General features: G+C 53.6%; 1 protein-coding gene across 1 annotated transcript in view; it reads left to right on the top strand.

Annotated features, from left to right (window-relative positions):
• gucd1 (guanylyl cyclase domain containing 1) overlaps positions 1 to 20,610 on the top strand; it is a 33,180-nt gene that overhangs the window by 1,415 nt on the left and 11,155 nt on the right. The window contains exons 2-3 of the mRNA XM_063031688.1: positions 3,580 to 3,664; positions 10,066 to 10,231. Of these exons, the coding sequence (XP_062887758.1) occupies positions 3,580 to 3,664; positions 10,066 to 10,231 (251 nt within the window). The remainder of the gene's footprint in view (positions 1 to 3,579; positions 3,665 to 10,065; positions 10,232 to 20,610) is intronic.

Raw genomic sequence — 20,610 nt, 5'->3', positions numbered from 1 at the left:
AAACGGGTGGAGTAAAGAGCTGGGAAGTTGATTGGTGAAAGAGATACAGGGCTGGAGAAGGGGGAATCTCATAGGAGAGAACAGAAGGCCGTGGAGGAAAGAAAAAAGAGTGAGGATCACCAGAGATGAGGTGAGAGAGGGAAATGGGAGTGGTGAAAGGGGGGGCATTACCGGAAGTTCGAGAAATCGATGTTCATGCCATCAGGTTGGAGGCTACCCAGATGGAATATAAGGTGCAGTTCCTCCAACCTGAATGTGGCCTCATCGTGACAGTAGAGGAGGCCAGGGATTGATATCTGGGAATGGGAAGTGGAATTAAAATGTGTGGCCACTGGGAAATCCTGCTTCTTCTGGCAGACGAAGCGTAGGTGCTCAGCAAAGCGGTCTCCCAGTCTGTGTCAGATCTCACCGATATACAAGAGGCCATACCGGGAACACCGGATACAGTAGGTGACCCCAACAGACTCACGGGTGAAGACCTAACCAGTTCCCCTCTACCACCACTCTGCTCCATCCAGCAGAATTAGTCCTTACTCTTGGTAATTTCTCCTTTGGCTCCTCCCACTTCCTCCAAACTAAAGGTGTAGCTATGGGCACCCATATGGGTCCCAGCTATGCCTGCCTTTTTGTTGGCTTTGTGGAACAATCTATGTTCCGTGCCTGTTCTGGTATCTGTCCCCCACTTTTCCTTCGCTACATCGACGACTGCATTGGCGCTGCTTCCTGCACGCATGCTGAGCTCGTTGACTTTATTAACTTTGCCTCCAACTTTCACCCTGCCCTCAAGTTTACCTGGTCCATTTCCGACACCTCCCTCTCCTTTCTTGATCTTTCTGTCTCTGTCTCTGGAGACAGCTTATCCACTGATGTCTACTATAAGCCTACTGACTCTCACAGCTATCTGGACTATTCCTCTTCCCACCCTGTCTCTTGCAAAAACGCCACCCCCTTCTCGCAATTCCTCTGTCTCCGCCGCATCTGCTCTCAGGATGAGGCTTTTCATTCCAGGACGAAGGAGATGTCCTCCTTTTTTGAAGAAAGGGGCTTCCCTTCCTCCACTATCAACTCTGCTCTTAAACGCATCTCCCCCATTTCACGCACATCTGCTGTCACCCCATCCTCCCGCCACCCCACTAGGAATAGGGTTCCCCTTGTCCTCACCTACCACTCCACCAGCCTCCGGGTCCAACATATTATTCTCTGTAACTTCCGCCACCCCCAACGGGATCCCACCGTTAAGCACATCTTTCCCTCCCCCCCCCCGCTTTCCGCTGGGATCACTCCCTATGTGACTCTCTTGTCCATTCGTCCCCCCCATCCCTTCCCACCGATCTCCCTCCTGGCACTTATCCTTGTAAGTGGAACAAGTGCTACACATGCCCTTACACTTCCTCCCTCACTACCATTCAGGGCCCCAGACAGGGAGGAGGAGGTGTTGGGGCAGGTGTAGCATTTGTTCCGCTTGCAAGGATAAGTGCCAGGAGGGAGATCAGTGGGAAGGGATGGGGGGGACGAATGGACAAGGGAGTCGTGTAGGGAGCAATCCCTGCGGAAAGCAGAGAGGGGGGGGAGGGAAAGATGTGCTTAGTGGTGGGATCCCGTTGGAGGTGGCGGAAGTTACGGAGAATAATATGTTGGACCCGGAGGCTGGTGGGGTGGTACGTGAGGACCAGGGGACCCCTATTCCTAGTGGGGTGGCGGGAGGATGGAGTGAGAGCAGATGTGCGTGAAATGGAGGAGAGGTGTTTGAGAGCAGAGTTGATAGTGGAGGAAGGGAAGCCCCTTTCTTTAAAAAAGGAGGACATCTCCTTTGTCCTGGAATGAAAAGCCTCATCCTGAGAGCAGATGCAGCGGAGACAGAGGAATTGAGAGAAGGGAATGACATTTTACAAGTAACAGGGTGGGAAGAGGTATAGTCCAGGTAGCTGTGAGAACCTGTGGGTTTGTTGACGGTGTGGGAGACAATGGTCTGGTACTCCTTAGTGGGATCCTGATGGAGGGGCAAGTAAGAGGAGGTGTCTGACGGTTGTCACCAGGCTACTACAGCACCGCCCCCCCCCCCGACCTGTGGGTTTGCTGATGTTTGGGTAAGTGTGGAGAGAGTGGAGAGCTGAGTGTTCAGAAGGAGTGAGGTTAGAACTGGAGAGAGAAGTGGTAAGGTGGAGACGGTTGATATCTGGTTGGCAGTTAGCAATGAAAAGATCCAGACCAGAGCAGGGTGTCTGGGAAGAGGAGGAGGGTTGAAGTCTGGAGATGGGGTCATCAGTGCAGGGTGGGGAGTCCTTGCCAAAGAAGTACACTTGGAGACAGAGGCTACAGAAGAAGAGCTGGGCATTGTGGCGGGCACTGAACGGAGTGAGTTGTGGGCGCTCGGCCCCTTACGGAGGACGGACCGTTCTGACTCAGAGAGGAGGAGGTCAGGGGAACGGTGAAGACCCAGCATGGGTGAGAACTGGGATCGGAGAGGGCAGGAGGGGTTGGTAGTGTCTGAGGAGAGGGGAAGTTCAGGGTCTGCAGGGAAGGTGGGGTGAGAGGGAGATGGAATCTCTGAGGACCCAAGGTGGGGGCTGAGAGAGACGGGATTGTGGAGTGGCGTGGGGGAAGGGGAGACGGTGGGGTTTCAGCGGCAGCACGTGAAGACCCAGCCTGGAGGTCAAGGCCAGAGTCGGAGTTGGAGGTTGCGCAGTCGGCACTTTGGCGATGTCCGAGGTCATTGGAACCTGCCTTGTTGGCGGCGGAGTCCGGGTTTCGAATGCTCTGGATTGTTGGAACCGTTGAGATCAGCAGCAGGGATCGCGGTCTGGGCATCCAGGCCTGCAGGCGTTGGCAGTCAGCAGGTTCCGCGGTCTGTAGACGCCGATCTTCTGATCCTTGTCGGACGTGAGAAAGTTAAAGAACCGGCGATTGAAAGCGCAGATCCGGCGGGGGATGAAGATTACATTACAGGCGGCGGAGAGAGAATCCCTGAGTTGTGGAAGTGTCTGGGGTAGGGACACCGCGTACCTCCTCATGGTGGAAAGCGTGGTGTGTAGAACGCGGTGGGAGAAGCAGTCAATGGAGTGTGAGTACCTGGGGTCCTCAGGAGGTCTGAATCAAGAGGAGTGAGAATGGATCTGGAAACCGTGCGGTACAAGCTGGCAGTGGAGACGTGTTCCCAGGAAGGATACGTGGCTGTGGTAGCGGGTCGGGGTGAGCAGAGAGAGAGGGTTTCACTGAATTCCCATCGAAGGGAAGATTTCAACGTCTTCAGGGTAAGCATGCATGGAAGGGACTTCGCAGTGTGGTAATCCAGTCACAAACAGGAGGAAATCTGCATATGATGGAAATCCAAGCAACACACACTCTTGATAATTAACTTTTGCTGATCCTTTCTTTGTTTCCACGGCAACACTTGGGTTTTAAGTTCTCTTGGGTGTACATTTAGTGGGCTTGGGGTGGGGTGTGCTGTGGGGCCGAAGGCCGAGAGTGGGTGAGCAGCGTCACAACCTGTGTAATGGCGGTGCTGGTCCTGGCTGCAGCTGAGCAGTCAGTCGGATGTTGCGGCTTTCCTGAGCTTCTGCCTTCTCCTGTGCCCTGCAGGTGACCTGGTTCGGTTGAACGTGCCTGTCATTCAGCAGTCCTTTCACTGGGATTGTGGACTTGCCTGCTCCAGAATGGTGCTGCAGTAAGTAGAATCGGTGAGGGCTTTCAGCACTCGGCTCATGCTGTTAACTCTCTGATCCCACCCTGCCCAGGTCTCCCATCACATCCCCCGGCAGCACCTCCCCGGTCCCAGGCTCCAACCACACTGCAAACCCATGCTGGTTTTCACCCATTTCCATTTCCACGTCCTTCCCCTCGAGCTCTGACGAAGACATTCACTATACCGGAGGAACTGAGCACGAGTCTGCACCGAGGAAAGGGGATAAACAATCGACTATTCGGGCTGAGACCCTTCATGAAGTCTCGACCCAAAATGTCCACTGTTTATAAACAAGCAGGCTTTTTCCGCTGAGGTTGTGTGAGACTACAACTAGAGGTCATGGATCAAGGGTGAAAGGTGAATTGTTTTACGGGGAGCCTCTTCACTCAGAGGGTGACAGGAGTGTGCAACGAGCTGCCGGTGCAGGTGCTGGATGTGAGACTGGTTTCAATGTTTGACAAGTTTGCACAGGTATGGATGGGAGGGCTATGGCCCAGGTGCAGGTTGGTGGGACTGGACGGATTAACTGTCCAGCACGTACCAGATGGGCCGAAGGGCCAGCTTCTTTGCTGTAGTGTTCTTTGGCTCTTTATATTCACAGAATATAGTGACTATACTTGACGTGTCCTAATTGCTTTGCAAACATTTGCCACCTTTCAGGAAGTAAAGCATTTCAGAAGTGGGGGTGGGGGGGGGAAGAGCTTCCTTTCTGAAAAGAAAATTGGCAACAGTGTGTAAATGGTAGTTTGTAAATTAAAAATAAGTTTCATGTACTGGAGATCGAAAATAAAAACAAAGTGTTGGGAATATCAAACATCCTCTGTCAGAATGTTAACTCTGCTCCTCGTCCACGGATGTGACCTGGCTCAGGGAGTATCAGAGACCACCTCTGTTTTTATTAGAGTGATAGTGTGGGGACTGTGCTGTTTCCTCCTTTAAAAAGTTGTTAATGACCTAGGTATATTGGACACAAGATAAAGTTTTCAGATCACAGGTGTGTGCAGATACGTTTTGGAAGGAGGAATGGACTAAACAGTTAATGGAATATTAAAATATTTAGGTGCATGTAAGCTTGATGCTGCCCTCTGCTCCAGCGATTCGTCGCTGTCTGTGACCGTGTGGGTTTCCTCCAGTGGCTCTCGTTTCCTGCCACAATCCAAAGATGTCCAGTTAGTCAGTCAGGTGGGTGTAATTGGGCCGTGTGGGCCCTTTGTGCCTATTACCATGCTTATCTCGAAATAAAATTAAAAATAAATAATATAATAAGTGTAGCCCCCCCAGGCCACCCTCAGGGTCACTCGGCTCGCTGTCGTCTAGGGAAACAGCCCTCGGCCCTGCCAAACTGGGTAATAAGTTTGTGTGGATGCTGTGTGAGGTACCCCACCCCGCCCAAATAACAGACAATACACCAGATACGATTAAATGATTTACCGTTTATAGATATTACTGGAACTATATAATTAAGAGACAATAAAATATAAAAGGAAAATAAAAGGTGCCACACTTATCAAAGTTCAATCTCTTCGTGCACAAACAGTTGGAGCTCAGGACCCTCCTTCTTCACTCTTCGACCCCTTGGATCACCTCGACTGGCCGCCTGGGACCAACAACGGTGGTCAACCAGACGCTCCACACGAGTCCGTCTCCGTCTCCTCGCCGAACGCCCTCCTCGGGGTCCGACCCGTTAGCGGACTCACAGCACCTGCTCCATTCTCTGTCTCTCTCTCTCCCGCCTTCTGCCCCAAAACCCCACGCATACAAATCTTCCAGATACACCAAAGTCATAACAACTATCCCAATTGGTTCATTCGTCCTCATACCAATAGATAATACAAAACAAACAGCTGGCGGGAAGGACTTTCTCAGCGTTTATCAGAACAAAGAAGCATTCCCAGGTATAACATAACGAAGAAGCCATTTTAATTAGCCTACACAGTAACATAAAAGACGAAACCCCCTTACATAAGTAAAATGGAAAACAAAGTGCAGGTCAGAAACAAAGATTGAGTTGAAATGTGCCCATTTAAGAGTTTTAAAAGCCCCTGTTGTGTCAGCACCTGCTACCACCCTAGCGGGGTGTTCCAGTTACCCTCCACTCTGAGATGTCCTTTATACTTCCCTCCAATCCTCTCGACCTCTTGATTAGCCAGCACGACACTCTTACGGGTCGGGGCAATGGAGTTCAGAGCCCTAGTGTTGGTAAGGAGTTTGTACGTTCTCCCCGCAGAACTTGTGGGCTTTCCCCGGGTGCTCCACTTCTCCCACAGTCTGAGGGTTATTGGTCATTGTAAATTATAGATCCATAGAACATAGAAAATAGGTGCAGGAGTAGGCCATTTGGCCCTTAGAGCCTGCACCGCCATTCAGTATGATCATGGCTGATCATCCAACTCAGAACCCTGTACCTGTCTTCTCTCCATACCCCCTGATCCCTTTAGCCACAAGGGCCATATCTAACTCCCTCTTAAATATACCCAATGAACTGGCCTCAACTGTTTCCTATGGCAGAGAATTCCACAGATTCACCACTCTCTGTGTGAAGAAGTTTTTCCTCATCTCGGATCTAAAAGGCTTCCCCTTTATCCTCAAACTGTGACCCCTCGTTCTGGACCTCCTCAACATCGGGAACAATCTTCTTGCATCTAGCCTGTCCAATCCCTTTAGGATTTTATACGTTTCAATCAGATCCCCCCTCAATCTTCTAAATTCCAACGAGTATAAGCCTAGTTGATCCAGTCTTTCGTCATATGAAAGTCCTGCCATCCCAGGGATCAATCTGGTGAACCTTCTTTGTACTCCCTCTATGGCAAGGATGTCTTTCCTCAGATTAGGGGACCAAAACTGCACACAATACTCCAGGTGTGGTCTCACCAAGGCCTTGTACAACTGCAGTAGTACCTCCCTGCTTCTGTACTTGAATCCTTTTGCTATGAATGCCAGCATACCATTCGCCTTTTTCACCGCCTGCTGTACCTGCATGCCCGCTTTCAATGACTGGTGTATAATGACACCCAGGTCTCGTTGCACCTCCCCTTTTCCTAACCGGCCACCATTCAGATAATAATCTGTTTTCCTGTTTTTGCCACCAAAGTGGATAACCTCACATTTATCCACATTAAATTACATCTGCCATGAATTTGTCCACTCACCTAACCTATCCAAGTCACCCTGCATCCTCTTAGCATCCTCCTCACAGCTAACACTGCCGCCCAGCTTCGTGTCATCCGCAAACTTGGAGGTGCTGCATTTAATTCCCTCGTCCAAGTCATTAATATATATTGTAAACAACTGGGGTCCCAGCACTGAACCTTGCGGTACCCCACTAGTCACTGTCTGCCATTCTGAAAAGGTCCCGTTTATTCCCACTCTTTGTTTCCTGTATGCCAACCAATTATCTATCCACATCAATACCATACCCCCAATACCGTGTGCTTTAAGTTTGCACGCTAATCTCCTGTGTGGGACCTTGTCAAAAACCTTTTAAAAATCCAAATATACCACATCCACTGGTTCTCCCCTATCCACTCTACTAGTTACATCCTCAAAAAATTCTATGAGATTCGTCAGACATGATTTTCCTTTCACAAATCCATGCTGACTTTGTCCGATGATTTCACCGCTTTCCAAATGTGCTGTTATCACATCTTTGATAACTGACTCTAGCATTTTCCCCACCACCGATGTCAGGCTAACCGATCTATAATTCCCCGGTTTCTCTCTCCCTCCTTTTTTAAAAAGTGGGGTTACATTAGCCACCCTCCAATCCTCAGGAACTAGTCCAGAATCTAATAAGAGTTTTGAAAAATTATCACTAATGCATCCACTATTTCTTGGGCTACATCCTTAAGCGCTCTGGGATGCAGATCATCTGGCCCTGGGGATTTATCTGCCTTTAATCCCTTCAATTTACCTAACACCACTTCCCTACTAACATGTATTTCCCTCAGTTCCTCCATCTCACTGGACCCTCTGTCCCCTACTATTTCTGGAAGATTATTTATGTCCTCGTTAGTGAAGACAGAACCAAAGTAGTTATTCATTTGGTCTGCCATGTCCTTGCTCCCCATAATCAATTCACCTGTTTCTGTCTGTAAGGGACCTACATTTGTCTTAACCAATCTTTTTCTTTTCACATATCTATAAAAGCTTTTAAGTCAGTTTTTGTGTTCCCTGCCAGTTTTCTTTCATAATCTTTTTTCCCTTTCCTAATTAAGCCCTTTGTCCTCCTCTGCTGGACTCTGAATTTCTCCCAGTCCTCAGGTGAGCCACTTTTTCTGGCTAATTTGTATGCTTCTTCTTTGGAATTGATACTATCCCTAATTTCCTTTGTCAGCCATGAGTGCACTACCTTCCTTGATTTATTCTTTTGCCAAACTGGGATGAACAATTGTTGTCGTTCATCCATGCGTTCTTTAAATGCTTGCCATTGCATATCCACCGTCAATCCTTAAGTGTCATTTGCCAGTCTATCTTAGCTAATTCACGTCTCATACCTTCAAAGTTACCCTTCTTTAAGTTCAGAACCATTGTTTCTGAATTAACTATGTCACTCTCCATGTTAATGAAGAATTCCACCATATTATGGTCACTCTTACCCAAGAGGCCTCTCATGACAAGATTGCTAACTAACCCTTCCTCATTGCTCAAAACCCAGTCCAGAATAGCCTGCTCTCTAGTTGGTTCCTCGACATGTTGGTTCAAAAAACCATCCCGCATACATTCCAAGAAATCCTCTTCCTCAGCACCCTTACCAATTTGGTTCACCCAATCTATATGTAGATTGAAGTCACCCATTATAACTGCTGTTCCTTTATCGCACACATTTCTAATTTCCTGTTTAATGCCATCCCCAACCTCACTACTACTGTTAGGTGGCCTGTACACAACTCCCACCAGCATTTTCTGCCCCTTAGTGTTATGCAGATCTACCCATATTGATTCCACATCCTCCCGGCTGATGTCCTTCCTTTCTATTGCATTATTCTCCTCTCTAACCAGCAATGCTACCCCACCTCCTTTTCTTTCATGTCTATCCCTCCTGAATATTGAATATCCCTGAATGTTGAGCTCCCATCCTTGGTCACCCCGGAGCCATGTCTCTGTGATCGCAACTATATCATATTCATTAATAACAATCTGCACTTTTAATTCATCCACCTTGTTACAAATGCTCCTTGCATTGACACACAAAGCCTTCAGGCTCGCTTTTATAACACTCTTAGCCCTTAAACAATTATGTTGAAAAGTGGCCCTTTTTGATTTTTGCCCTTTTTGATTTTTGCCCTGGATTTGCCGGCTTGCCATTTTTACTTTTCACCTTACTACTTTTTGCTTCTACCCTCGATTTACACCCCTCTGTCTCTCTGCACTTGTTCCCGTCCCCCTGTTGTGAACTAACTTGCTCTCTCCTAGTCTCTGTGATTGGGTCAGGGTTCAATCGGGGTTTTCGGGGGGTTCTGGACTGTGCGGCTCAAAGGGCTGGAAGGACCCATTCCGTGCTGTATCTCTAAGTAAATTCCTCCCCTGATAAAGTATCTCTGGCTGTCCACTCAATCTCTGCCTCTTGTTATTTCGTACACGTCTATCAAGTCACCTCTCATCCTCCTTTGCTCCAAAGTGAAAAGCCCTAGCTTGATAAACTAGATAAACCAGTCCTCATTAGAACATGCTGGTCAATCCAGGCAGCATCCTGGTAAGCCTGCTCTGCACCCTCTCTAAAGCTTCCAGATCCTTCCTATAACGAGGGGATGAGAACTGAGCACAATTGTCCAAATATCATTTAACCAAGGTTTTATAGAGCTGTAACATGACCTTACAGCCAACACACTACACCCCTTCTTAACAACCCTATCAACCTGCATGGCAACTTTGAAGGATCAATGAAGTCGACCTGAAGATTGAACACTATATGTCACTTGTCAGCTGGCTCTGCATCCTACCAATATCCCCTCGTCACCTTTTACACTACCCTCAACTCCACCAGCCATTGCGTCATCTGCAAAATTACTAACTCACCCTTCCACTTCCTCATTAATAAAAGCAGGGATCTTCTACACAGACTATACCTCAGTTAACATCAGGGCAGTTAAGCTCTCCAGATGTGACTGCTGTAGTGTTCCTGCATTTGTGTAGTTTGTTTTGCAAATTCGTCCTTCCTTCTCCCTGAGACAAACTCACAGGTGATTCCTACATTACGGTGTCTGTTTTGTGATTTTCTATAGCATGTCCCCCTTCTCTCATTGAAAGGAGATCCATTCCTAAGGCATGGTTTTTTTTAGCACATTCAACCATTGTGTTGGTGGTCATGCAAGCTGGGTGTCTGGTTGGTAACTCTGCGCACGATACGTACTGGTAAACCCCAGCCTCTGATGCCCTTTCTGAAGGTACCTGCACCCGGTGAGCGATGAGGAGTTTCAGACCGCCTGCTGGAGACTACAGTTGGGTGAGAGTGTCTGGACCATTGACCTGGCCTACCTGATGCAGCAGTTCGGTGTCACACACAAGTTCTGCACACAGACACTGGGCGTTGACAAGGGCTATCGATACCAGGTGAGCTCCACTTTGCTCGAAGTCGGGTGCATCCCAGCGCTTCCTTCTCCACGATATTGCTGCCTTTCCCTGCTGTGCCTTCGGTTTTCCTTTGGCCAGAGGTCACGCTGCCCTGCCGGACGACGTTTCCATTGACACTGCAACTCCATCCCCTGCTGGACGCTGTGTCCGTCGACACTGTAACTCCGTCCCCTGCTGGACGCTGTGTCCGCCGACACTGTAACTCCGTCCCCTGCTGGACGCTGTGTCCGCCGACACTGTAACTCCGTCCCCTGCTGGAAGGTGTGTCCGTAAAAACTGTAACTCCGTCCCCTGCCGGACGCTGTGTCCGTCGACACTGTAACTCCGTCCCCTGCTGGACGCTGTGTCCGTCGACACTGTAACACCGTCCCCTGCTGGACGCTGTGTCCGTCGACACTGTAACTCCGTCCCCTGCTGGACGCTGTGTCCGCCGACACTGTAACTCCGTCCCCTGCTGGACGCTGTGTCCGTCGACACTGTAACTCCGTCCCCTGCTGGAAGGTGTGTCCGTAAAAACTGTAACTCCGTCCCCTGCTGGACGCTGTGTCCGCTGACACTGTAACTCCGTCCCCTGCTGGACGCTGTGTCCGTCGACACTGTAACTCCGTCCCCTGCTGGAGGCTGTGTCCGTCGACACTGTAACTCCGTCCCCTGCTGGACGGTGTGTCTGTAAAAACTGTAACTCCGTCCCCTGCTGGACGCTGTGTCCGTCAACACTGTAACTCCGTCCCCTGCTGGATGCTGTGTACGTAAAAACTGTAACCCCGTCCCCTGCTGGACGCTGTGTCCGTCGACACTGTAACTCCCTCCCCTGCTGGATGCTGCGCCCGTCGACACTGTAAGTCCCTCCCCTGCTGGACGCTGTGTTCGTAGACACTGTAACTCCGTCCCCTGCTGGATGGTGTGTCGGTCGACACTCTAACTCCGTCCCCTGCTGGACGCTGTGCCCGTCGACACTGTAACTCCCTCCCCTGCTGGACGCAGTGCCCGTCGACACTGTAACTCCCTCCCCTGCTGGACGCTGTGCCCGTCGACACTGTAACTCCCTCCCCTGCTGGACGCAGTGCCCGTCGACACTGTAACTCCCTCCCCTGCTGGACGCTGTGCCCGTCGACACTGTAACTCCCTCCCCTGCTGGACGCTGTGCCCGTCGACACTGTAACTCCCTCCCCTGCTGGACGCTGTGCCCGTCGACACTGTAAGTCCCTCCCCTGCTGGACGCTGTGCCCGTCGACACTGTAACTCCCTCCCCTGCTGGACGCTGTGCCCGTCGACACTGTAACTCCCTCCCCTGCTGGACGGTGTTCCCGTCGACACTGTAACTCCCTCCCCTGCTGGACGCTGTGCCCGTCGACACTGTAACTCCCTCCCCTGCTGGACGCTGTGCCCGTCGACACTGTAACTCCCTCCCCTGCTGGACGCTGTGCCCGGCGACACTGTAACTCCCTCCCCTGCTGGACGCTGTGCCCGTCGACACTGTAACTCCCTCCCCTGCTGGACGCTGTGCCCGTCGACACTGTAACTCCCTCCCCTGCTGGACGCTGTGCCCGTCGACACTGTAACATCCTCCCCTGCTGGACGCTGTGCCCGTCGACACTGTAACTCCCTCCCCTGCTGGACGCTGTGCCCGTCGACACTGTAACATCCTCCCCTGCTGGACGCTGTGCCCGTCGACACTGTAAGTCCCTCCCCTGCTGGACGCAGTGCCCGTCGACACTGTAACTCCCTCCCCTGCTGGACGCTGTGCCCGTCGACACTGTAAGTCCCTCCCCTGCTGGACGCTGTGCCCGTCGACACTGTAACATCCTCCCCTGCTGGACGCTGCGCCCGTCGACACTGTGACTCCCTCCCCTGCTGGACGCTGCGCCCGTCGACACTGTAAGTCCCTCCCCTGCTGGACGCTGCGCCCGTTGACACTGTGACTCCCTCCCCTGCTGGACGCAGTGCCCGTCGACACTGTTAGTCCCTCCCCTGCTGGACGCTGTGCCCGTCGACACTGTAAGTCCCTCCCCTGCTGGACGCTGTGCCCGCCGACACTGTAAGTCCCTCCCCTGCTGTACGCTGTGCCCGTCGACACTGTAAGTCCCTCCCCTGCTGGACGCTGTGCCCGTCGACACTGTAAGTCCCTCCCCTGCTGTACGCTGTGCCCGTCGACACTGTAACACCGTCCCCTGCTGGACGCTGTGCCCGTCGACACTGTAACTCCGTCCCCTGCTGGACGGTGTGCCCGTCGACACTGTAAGTCCCTCCCCTGCTGGACGCTGTGCCCGTCGACACTGTAAGTCCCTCCCCTGCTGGACGCTGTGCCCGTCGACACTGTAACTCTGTCCCCTGCTGGACGCTGTGCCCGTCGACACTGTAACTCCCTCCCCTGCTGGACGCTGTGCCCGTCGACACTGTAACTCCGTCCCCTGCTGGACGGTGTGCCCGTCGACACTGTAAGTCCCTCCCCTGCTGGACGCTGTGCCCGTCGACACTGTAAGTCCCTCCCCTGCTGGACGCTGTGCCCGTCGACACTGTAACTCTGTCCCCTGCTGGACGCTGTGCCCGTCGACACTGTAACTCCCTCCCCTGCTGGACGCAGTGCCCGTCGACACTGTAAGTCCCTCCCCTGCTGGACGCAGTGCCCGTCGACACTGTAACTCCCTCCCCTGCTGGACGCTGTGCCCGTCGACACTGTAACTCCCTCCCCTGCTGGACGCTGTGCCCGTCGACACTGTAACTCCCTCCCCTGCTGGACGCAGTGCCCGTCGACACTGTAACTCCCTCCCCTGCTGGACGCTGTGCCCGTCGACACTGTAACTCCCTCCCCTGCTGGACGCTGTGCCCGTCGACACTGTAACATCCTCCCCTGCTGGACGCTGTGCCCGTCGACACTGTAACTCCCTCCCCTGCTGGACGCAGTGCCCGTCGACACTGTAACTCCCTCCCCTGCTGGACGCTGTGCCCGTCGACACTGTAACTCCCTCCCCTGCTGGACGCTGTGCCCGTCGACACTGTAACATCCTCCCCTGCTGGACGCTGCGCCCGTCGACACTGTGACTCCCTCCCCTGCTGGACGCTGCGCCCGTCGACACTGTAAGTCCCTCCCCTGCTGGACGCTGCGCCCGTCGACACTGTGACTCCCTCCCCTGCTGGACGGTGTGCCCGTCGACACTGTAAGTCCCTCCCCTGCTGGACGCTGTGCCCGTCGACACTGTAAGTCCCTCCCCTGCTGGACGCTGTGCCCGTCGACACTGTAACTCCCTCCCCTGCTGGACGCTGTGCCCGTCGACACTGTAAGTCCCTCCCCTGCTGGACGCTGTGCCCGTCGACACTGTAACTCCCTCCCCTGCTGGACGCTGTGCCCGTCGACACTGTAACTCCCTCCCCTGCTGGACGCTGTGCCCGTCGACACTGTAACTCCCTCCCCTGCTGGACGCAGTGCCCGTCGACACTGTAACTCCCTCCCCTGCTGGATGCTGTGCCCGTCGACACTGTAACTCCCTCCCCTGCTGGACGCTGTGCCCGTCGACACTGTAACATCCTCCCCTGCTGGACGCTGTGCCCGTCGACACTGTAACTCCCTCCCCTGCTGGACGCTGTGCCCGTCGACACTGTAACTCCCTCCCCTGCTGGACGCTGTGCCCGTCGACACTGTAACTCCCTCCCCTGCTGGACGCTGTGCCCGTCGACACTGTAACATCCTCCCCTGCTGGACGCTGCGCCCGTCGACACTGTGACTCCCTCCCCTGCTGGACGCTGCGCCCGTCGACACTGTAAGTCCCTCCCCTGCTGGACGCTGCGCCCGTCGACACTGTGACTCCCTCCCCTGCTGGACGCTGCGCCCGTCGACACTGTAAGTCCCTCCCCTGCTGGACGCTGCGCCCGTCGACACTGTAACTCCCTCCCCTGCTGGACGCTGTGCCCGTCGACACTGTAAGTCCCTCCCCTGCTGGACGCTGTGCCCGTCGACACTGTAACTCCCTCCCCTGCTGGACGCTGTGCCCGTCGACACTGTAACTCCGTCCCCTGCTGGACGGTGTGTCCATCGACACTGTAACTCCGTCCCCTGCTGGACGCAGTGCCCGTCGACACTGTAACTCCGTCCCCTGCTGGACGCTGTGTCAGTAGACACTGTAACTCCCTCCCCTGCTGGACGGTGTGTCCGTCGACACTGTAACTCCGTCCCCTGCTGGACGGTGTGTCCATCGACACTGTAACTCTGTCCCCTGCTGGACGCTGTGTCAGTAGACACTGTAACACTGTCCTCTGCTGATTGCCCAGTTCTGAGCTGGATTTCCATGTCATTTCCAGCAGGGGCAGCCCTACCCACACAAGGGTCTGAGCTCATTCCATACCCACTGTTTCCGGCTGGTGAACCACGACAATACAGTAACAACCCGACTGTAACTGACAGGGGCTTGATTCAGCATAAATGCTGAGTTGATAACCAAATGCGAATCACGACAATATAGAACATGGCACAGTACAGTCGGGGAACAGCACCTTCTGCTCACGATGTCACGCCAAACGAATGAAACAAACCACATCCCTTCTGCCTACACACAGTCCAATTCCCTCCATTTTCTGCACATTCATGTAAGAGCCTCTTCGTTGCGTCTGTTGTATTTGCCACCTCTGTAAGGTCACCTGTCAGTCTTCTTCGCTTCAGTGAAAAAGCCCCAGCCTATCCAGTCTCTTCATACAACCGGTTGCCAAATCATGAATCTTTCCTGCACCCTTTCCAGATGAATCATGTTCTGTCTAGCTGGGTGACCAGGACTGTGCACAGTGCTCTAGATGTGGTCTCACCAATATCTTAAACATAACATCTCAACTCCTGTACGGGGTGTAACATCAAATCTCAACTCCTGTACGGGGTGTAACACCACGTCACAACTCCTGTACTCAGTGTAACACCACGTCTCGACCCCTGTACTCGGTGTAACATCACGTCTCGACCCCTGTACTCGGTGTAACATCACGTCTCGACCCCTGTACTCGGTGTAACACCACGTCTCGACCCCTGTACTCGGTGTAACATCACGTCTCGACCCCTGTACTCGGTGTCACATCACGTCTCGACCCCTGTACTCGGTGTAACACCACGTCTCGACCCCTGTACTCGGTGTAACATCACGTCTCGACCCCTGTACTCGGTGTAACATCACATCTCGACCCCTGTACTCAGTGTCACATCACGTCTCGACCCCTGTACTCGGTGTAACATCACGTCTCGACCCCTGTACTCAGTGTCACATCACGTCTCGACCCCTGTACTCGGTGTCACATCACGTCTCGACCCCTGTACTCGGTGTAACACCACGTCTCGACCCCTGTACTCGGTGTCACATCACGTCTCGACCCCTGTACTCGGTGTCACATCACGTCTCGACCCCTGTACTCGGTGTCACATCACGTCTCGACCCCTGTACTCGGTGTCACATCACGTCTCGACCCCTGTACTCGGTGTCACATCACGTCTCGACCCCTGTACTCGGTGTCACATCACGTCTCGACCCCTGTACTCGGTGTAACATCACGTCTCGACCCCTGTACTCGGTGTAACATCACGTCTCGACCCCTGTACTCGGTGTAACATCACGTCTCGACCCCTGTACTCGGTGTAACATCACGTCTCGACCCCTGTATTCGGTGTAACATCACGTCTCGACCCCTGTACTCGGTGTCACATCACGTCTCGACCCCTGTACTCGGTGTAACATCACGTCTCGACCCCTGTACTCGGTGTCACATCACGTCTCGACCCCTGTACTCGGTGTAACATCACGTCTCGACCCCTGTACTCGGTGTAACATCACGTCTCGACCCCTGTACTCGGTGTAACATCACGTCTCGACCCCTGTACTCGGTGTAACATCACGTCTCGACCCCTGTACTCGGTGTCACATCACGTCTCGACCCCTGTACTCGGTGTAACATCACGTCTCGACCCCTGTACTCGGTGTCACATCACGTCTCGACCCCTGTACTCGGTGTAACATCACGTCTCGACCCCTGTACTCGGTGTAACATCACGTCTCGACCCCTGTACTCGGTGTCACATCACGTCTCGACCCCTGTACTCGGTGTAACATCACGTCTCGACCCCTGTACTCGGTGTAACATCACGTCTCGACTCCTGTACTCAGTGTAACATCACGTCTCGACCCCTGTACTCGGTGTAACATCACGTCTCGACCCCTGTACTCGGTGTCACATCACGTCTCGACCCCTGTACTCGGTGTAACACCACGTCTCGACCCCTGTACTCGGTGTAACATCACGTCTCGACCCCTGTACTCGGTGTAACATCACGTCTCGACCCCTGTACTCGGTGTCACATCACGTCTCGACCCCTGTACTCGGTGTAACACCACGTCTCGACCCCTGTACTCGGTGTAACATCACGTCTCGACCCCTGTACTCGGTGTCACATCACGTCTCGACCCCTGTACTCGGTGTCACATCACGTCTCGACCCCTGTACTCGGTGTCACATCACGTCTCGACCCCTGTACTCGGTGTAACACCACGTCTCGACCCCTGTACTCGGTGTAACATCACGTCTCGACCCCTGTACTCGGTGTAACATCACGTCTCGACCCCTGTACTCGGTGTCACATCACGTCTCGACCCCTGTACTCGGTGTAACATCACGTCTCGACCCCTGTACTCAGTGTAACATCACGTCTCGACCCCTGTACTCGGTGTAACACCACGTCTCGACCCCTGTACTCAGTGTAACATCACGTCTCGACCCCTATACTCGGTGTAACATCACGTCTCGACCCCTGTACTCGGTGTAACATCACGTCTCGACCCCTGTACTCAGTGTAACACCACGTCTCGACCCCTGTACTCGGTGTCACATCACGTCTCGACCCCTGTATTCGGTGTAACATCACGTCTCGACCCCTGTACTCGGTGTCACATCACGTCTCGACCCCTGTACTCGGTGTCACACCACGTCTCGACTCCTGTACTCGGTGTCACACCACGTCTCGACCCCTGTACTCGGTGTCACATCACGTCTCGACCCCTGTACTCAGTGTAACATCACGTCTCGACCCCTGTATTCGGTGTAACATCACGTCTCGACCCCTGTACTCGGTGTAACATCACGTCTCGACCCCTGTACTCGGTGTCACATCACGTCTCGACCCCTGTACTCAGTGTAACACCACGTCTCGACCCCTGTACTCAGTGTAACACCACGTCTCGACCCCTGTACTCAGTGTAACACCACGTCTCGACCCCTGTACTCGGTGTCACATCACGTCTCGACCCCTGTACTCGGTGTAACATCACGTCTCGACCCCTGTACTCGGTGTAACACCACGTCTCGACCCCTGTACTCGGTGTAACATCACGTCTCCACCCCTGTACTCGGTGTAACATCACGTCTCGACCCCTGTACTCGGTGTAACACCACGTCTCGACTCCTGTACTCGGTGTAACATCACGTCTCGACCCCTGTACTCGGTGTAACATCACGTCTCGACCCCTGTACTCGGTGTAACATCACGTCTCGACCCCTGTACTCGGTGTAACATCACGTCTCGACCCCTGTACTCGGTGTCACACCACGTCTCGACCCCTGTACTCGGTGTCACATCACGTCTCGACCCCTGTACTCAGTGTCACATCACGTCTCGACCCCTGTACTCGGTGTAACATCACGTCTCGACCCCTGTACTCGGTGTAACATCACGTCTCGACCCCTGTACTCGGTGTCACACCACGTCTCGACCCCTGTACTCGGTGTAACATCACGTCTCGACCCCTGTACTCGGTGTAACATCACGTCTCGACCCCTGTACTCGGTGTAACATCACGTCTCGACCCCTGTACTCGGTGTAACATCACGTCTCGACCCCTGTACTCGGTGTAACATCACGTCTCGACCCCTGTACTCGGTGTAACATCACGTCTCGACCCCTGTACTCGGTGTAACACCACGTCTCGACCCCTGTACTCGGTGTAACATCACGTCTCGACCCCTGTACTCGGTGTAACATCACGTCTCGACCCCTGTACTCGGTGTAACATCACGTCTCGACCCCTGTACTCGGTGTAACATCACGTCTCGACCCCTGTACTCGGTGTAACATCACGTCTCGACCCCTGTACTCGGTGTAACACCACGTCTCGACCCCTGTACTCGGTGTAACATCACGTCTCGACCCCTGTACTCGGTGTAACATCACGTCTCGACCCCTGTACTCGGTGTAACATCACGTCTCGACCCCTGTACTCGGTGTAACACCACGTCTCGACCCCTGTACTCGGTGTCACATCACGTCTCGACCCCTGTACTCGGTGTCACACCACGTCTCGACCCCTGTACTCGGTGTAACACCACGTCTCGACCCCTGTACTCGGTGTAACACCACGTCTCGACCCCTGTACTCGGTGTAACATCACGTCTCGACCCCTGTACTCGGTGTAACATCACGTCTCGACCCCTGTACTCGGTGTCACATCACGTCTCGACCCCTGTACTCGGTGTCACATCACGTCTCGACCCCTGTACTCGGTGTAACATCACGTCTCGACCCCTGTACTCGGTGTAACATCACGTCTCGACCCCTGTACTCGGTGTCACATCACGTCTCGACCCCTGTACTCGGTGTCACATCACGTCTCGACCCCTGTACTCGGTGTCACATCACGTCTCGACCCCTGTACTCGGTGTCACATCACGTCTCGACCCCTGTACTCGGTGTCACATCACGTCTCGACCCCTGTACTCGGTGTAACATCACGTCTCGACCCCTGTACTCGGTGTAACATCACGTCTCGACCCCTGTACTCGGTGTAACATCACGTCTCGACCCCTGTACTCGGTGTAACATCACGTCTCGACCCCTGTACTCGGTGTAACATCTCGACCCCTGTACTCGGTGTAACATCTCGACCCCTGTACTCGGTGTAACATCTCGACCCCTGTACTCGGTGTAACATCTCGACCCCTGTACTCGGTGTAACATCACGTCTCGACCCCTGTACTCGGTGTAACATCACGTCTCGACCCCTGTACTCGGTGTCACATCACGTCTCGACCCCTGTACTCGGTGTCACATCACGTCTCGACCCCTGTACTCGGTGTAACATCACGTCTCGACCCCTGTACTCGGTGTCACATCACGTCTCGACCCCTGTACTCGGTGTAACATCACGTCTCGACCCCTGTACTCGGTGTAACATCACGTCTCGACCCCTGTACTCGGTGTCACATCACGTCTCGACCCCTGTACTCGGTGTAACATCACGTCTCGACCCCTGTACTCGGTGTAACATCACGTCTCGACCCCTGTACTCGGTGTAACATCACGTCTCGACCCCTGTACTCGGTGTCACATCACGTCTCGACCCCTGTACTCGGTGTCACATCACGTCTCGACCCCTGTACTCACGTGTCACATCACGTCTCGACCCCTGTACTCAGTGTAACATCACGTCTCGACCCCTGTACTCGGTGTAACATCACGTCTCGACCCCTGTACTCGGTGTAACATCACGTCTCGACCCCTGTACTCAGTGTACATCACGTCTCGACCCCTGTACTCGGTGTAACATCACGTCTCGACCCCTGTACTCGGTGTAACATCACGTCTCGACCCCTGTACTCGGTGTAACATCACGTCTCGACCCCTGTACTCGGTGTAACATCACGTCTCGACCCCTGTACTCGGTGTAACATCACGTCTCGACCCCTGTACTCAGTGTAACATCACGTCTCGACCCCTGTACTCAGTGTAACATCACGTCTCGACCCCTGTACTCGTGTCGTCTCGTGTAACATCACGTCTCGACCCCTGTACTCGGTGTACACATCACGTCTCGACCCCTGTACTCAGTGTCACATCACGTCTCGACCCCTGTACTCAGTGTACATCACGTCTCGACCCCTGTACTCGTGGTTACACTCACGTCTCGACCCCTGTACTCAGTGTACATCACGTCTCGACCCCTGTACTCAGTGTAACATCACGTCTCGACCCCTGTACTCAGTGTAACATCACGTCTCGACCCCTGTACTCGGTGTAACATCACGTCTCGACCCCTGTACTCGGTGTAACACCACGTCTCGACCCCTGTACTCGGTGTAACATCACGTCTCGACCCCTGTACTCGGTGTAACACCACGTCTCGACCCCTGTACTCGGTGTAACATCACGTCTCGACCCCTGTACTCGGTGTAACATCACGTCTCGACCCCTGTACTCGGTGTAACATCACGTCTCGACCCCTGTACTCGGTGTAACATCACGTCTCGACCCCTGTACTCGGTGTCGGTGTGTTATTAGAGATGACACACCACAGTGGAGACAGGACTGATCCCTGGTCTGACTGCTGCACCATACCAAAGTC

This window comes from Mobula hypostoma, chromosome 23, assembly GCF_963921235.1.
Source record: "Mobula hypostoma chromosome 23, sMobHyp1.1, whole genome shotgun sequence".
Classification (NCBI taxonomy): Eukaryota; Metazoa; Chordata; class Chondrichthyes; order Myliobatiformes; family Myliobatidae; genus Mobula; species Mobula hypostoma.
Note: the sequence above shows the minus strand (reverse complement) of the source record. Positions and strands in the feature narration are given on the sequence as shown.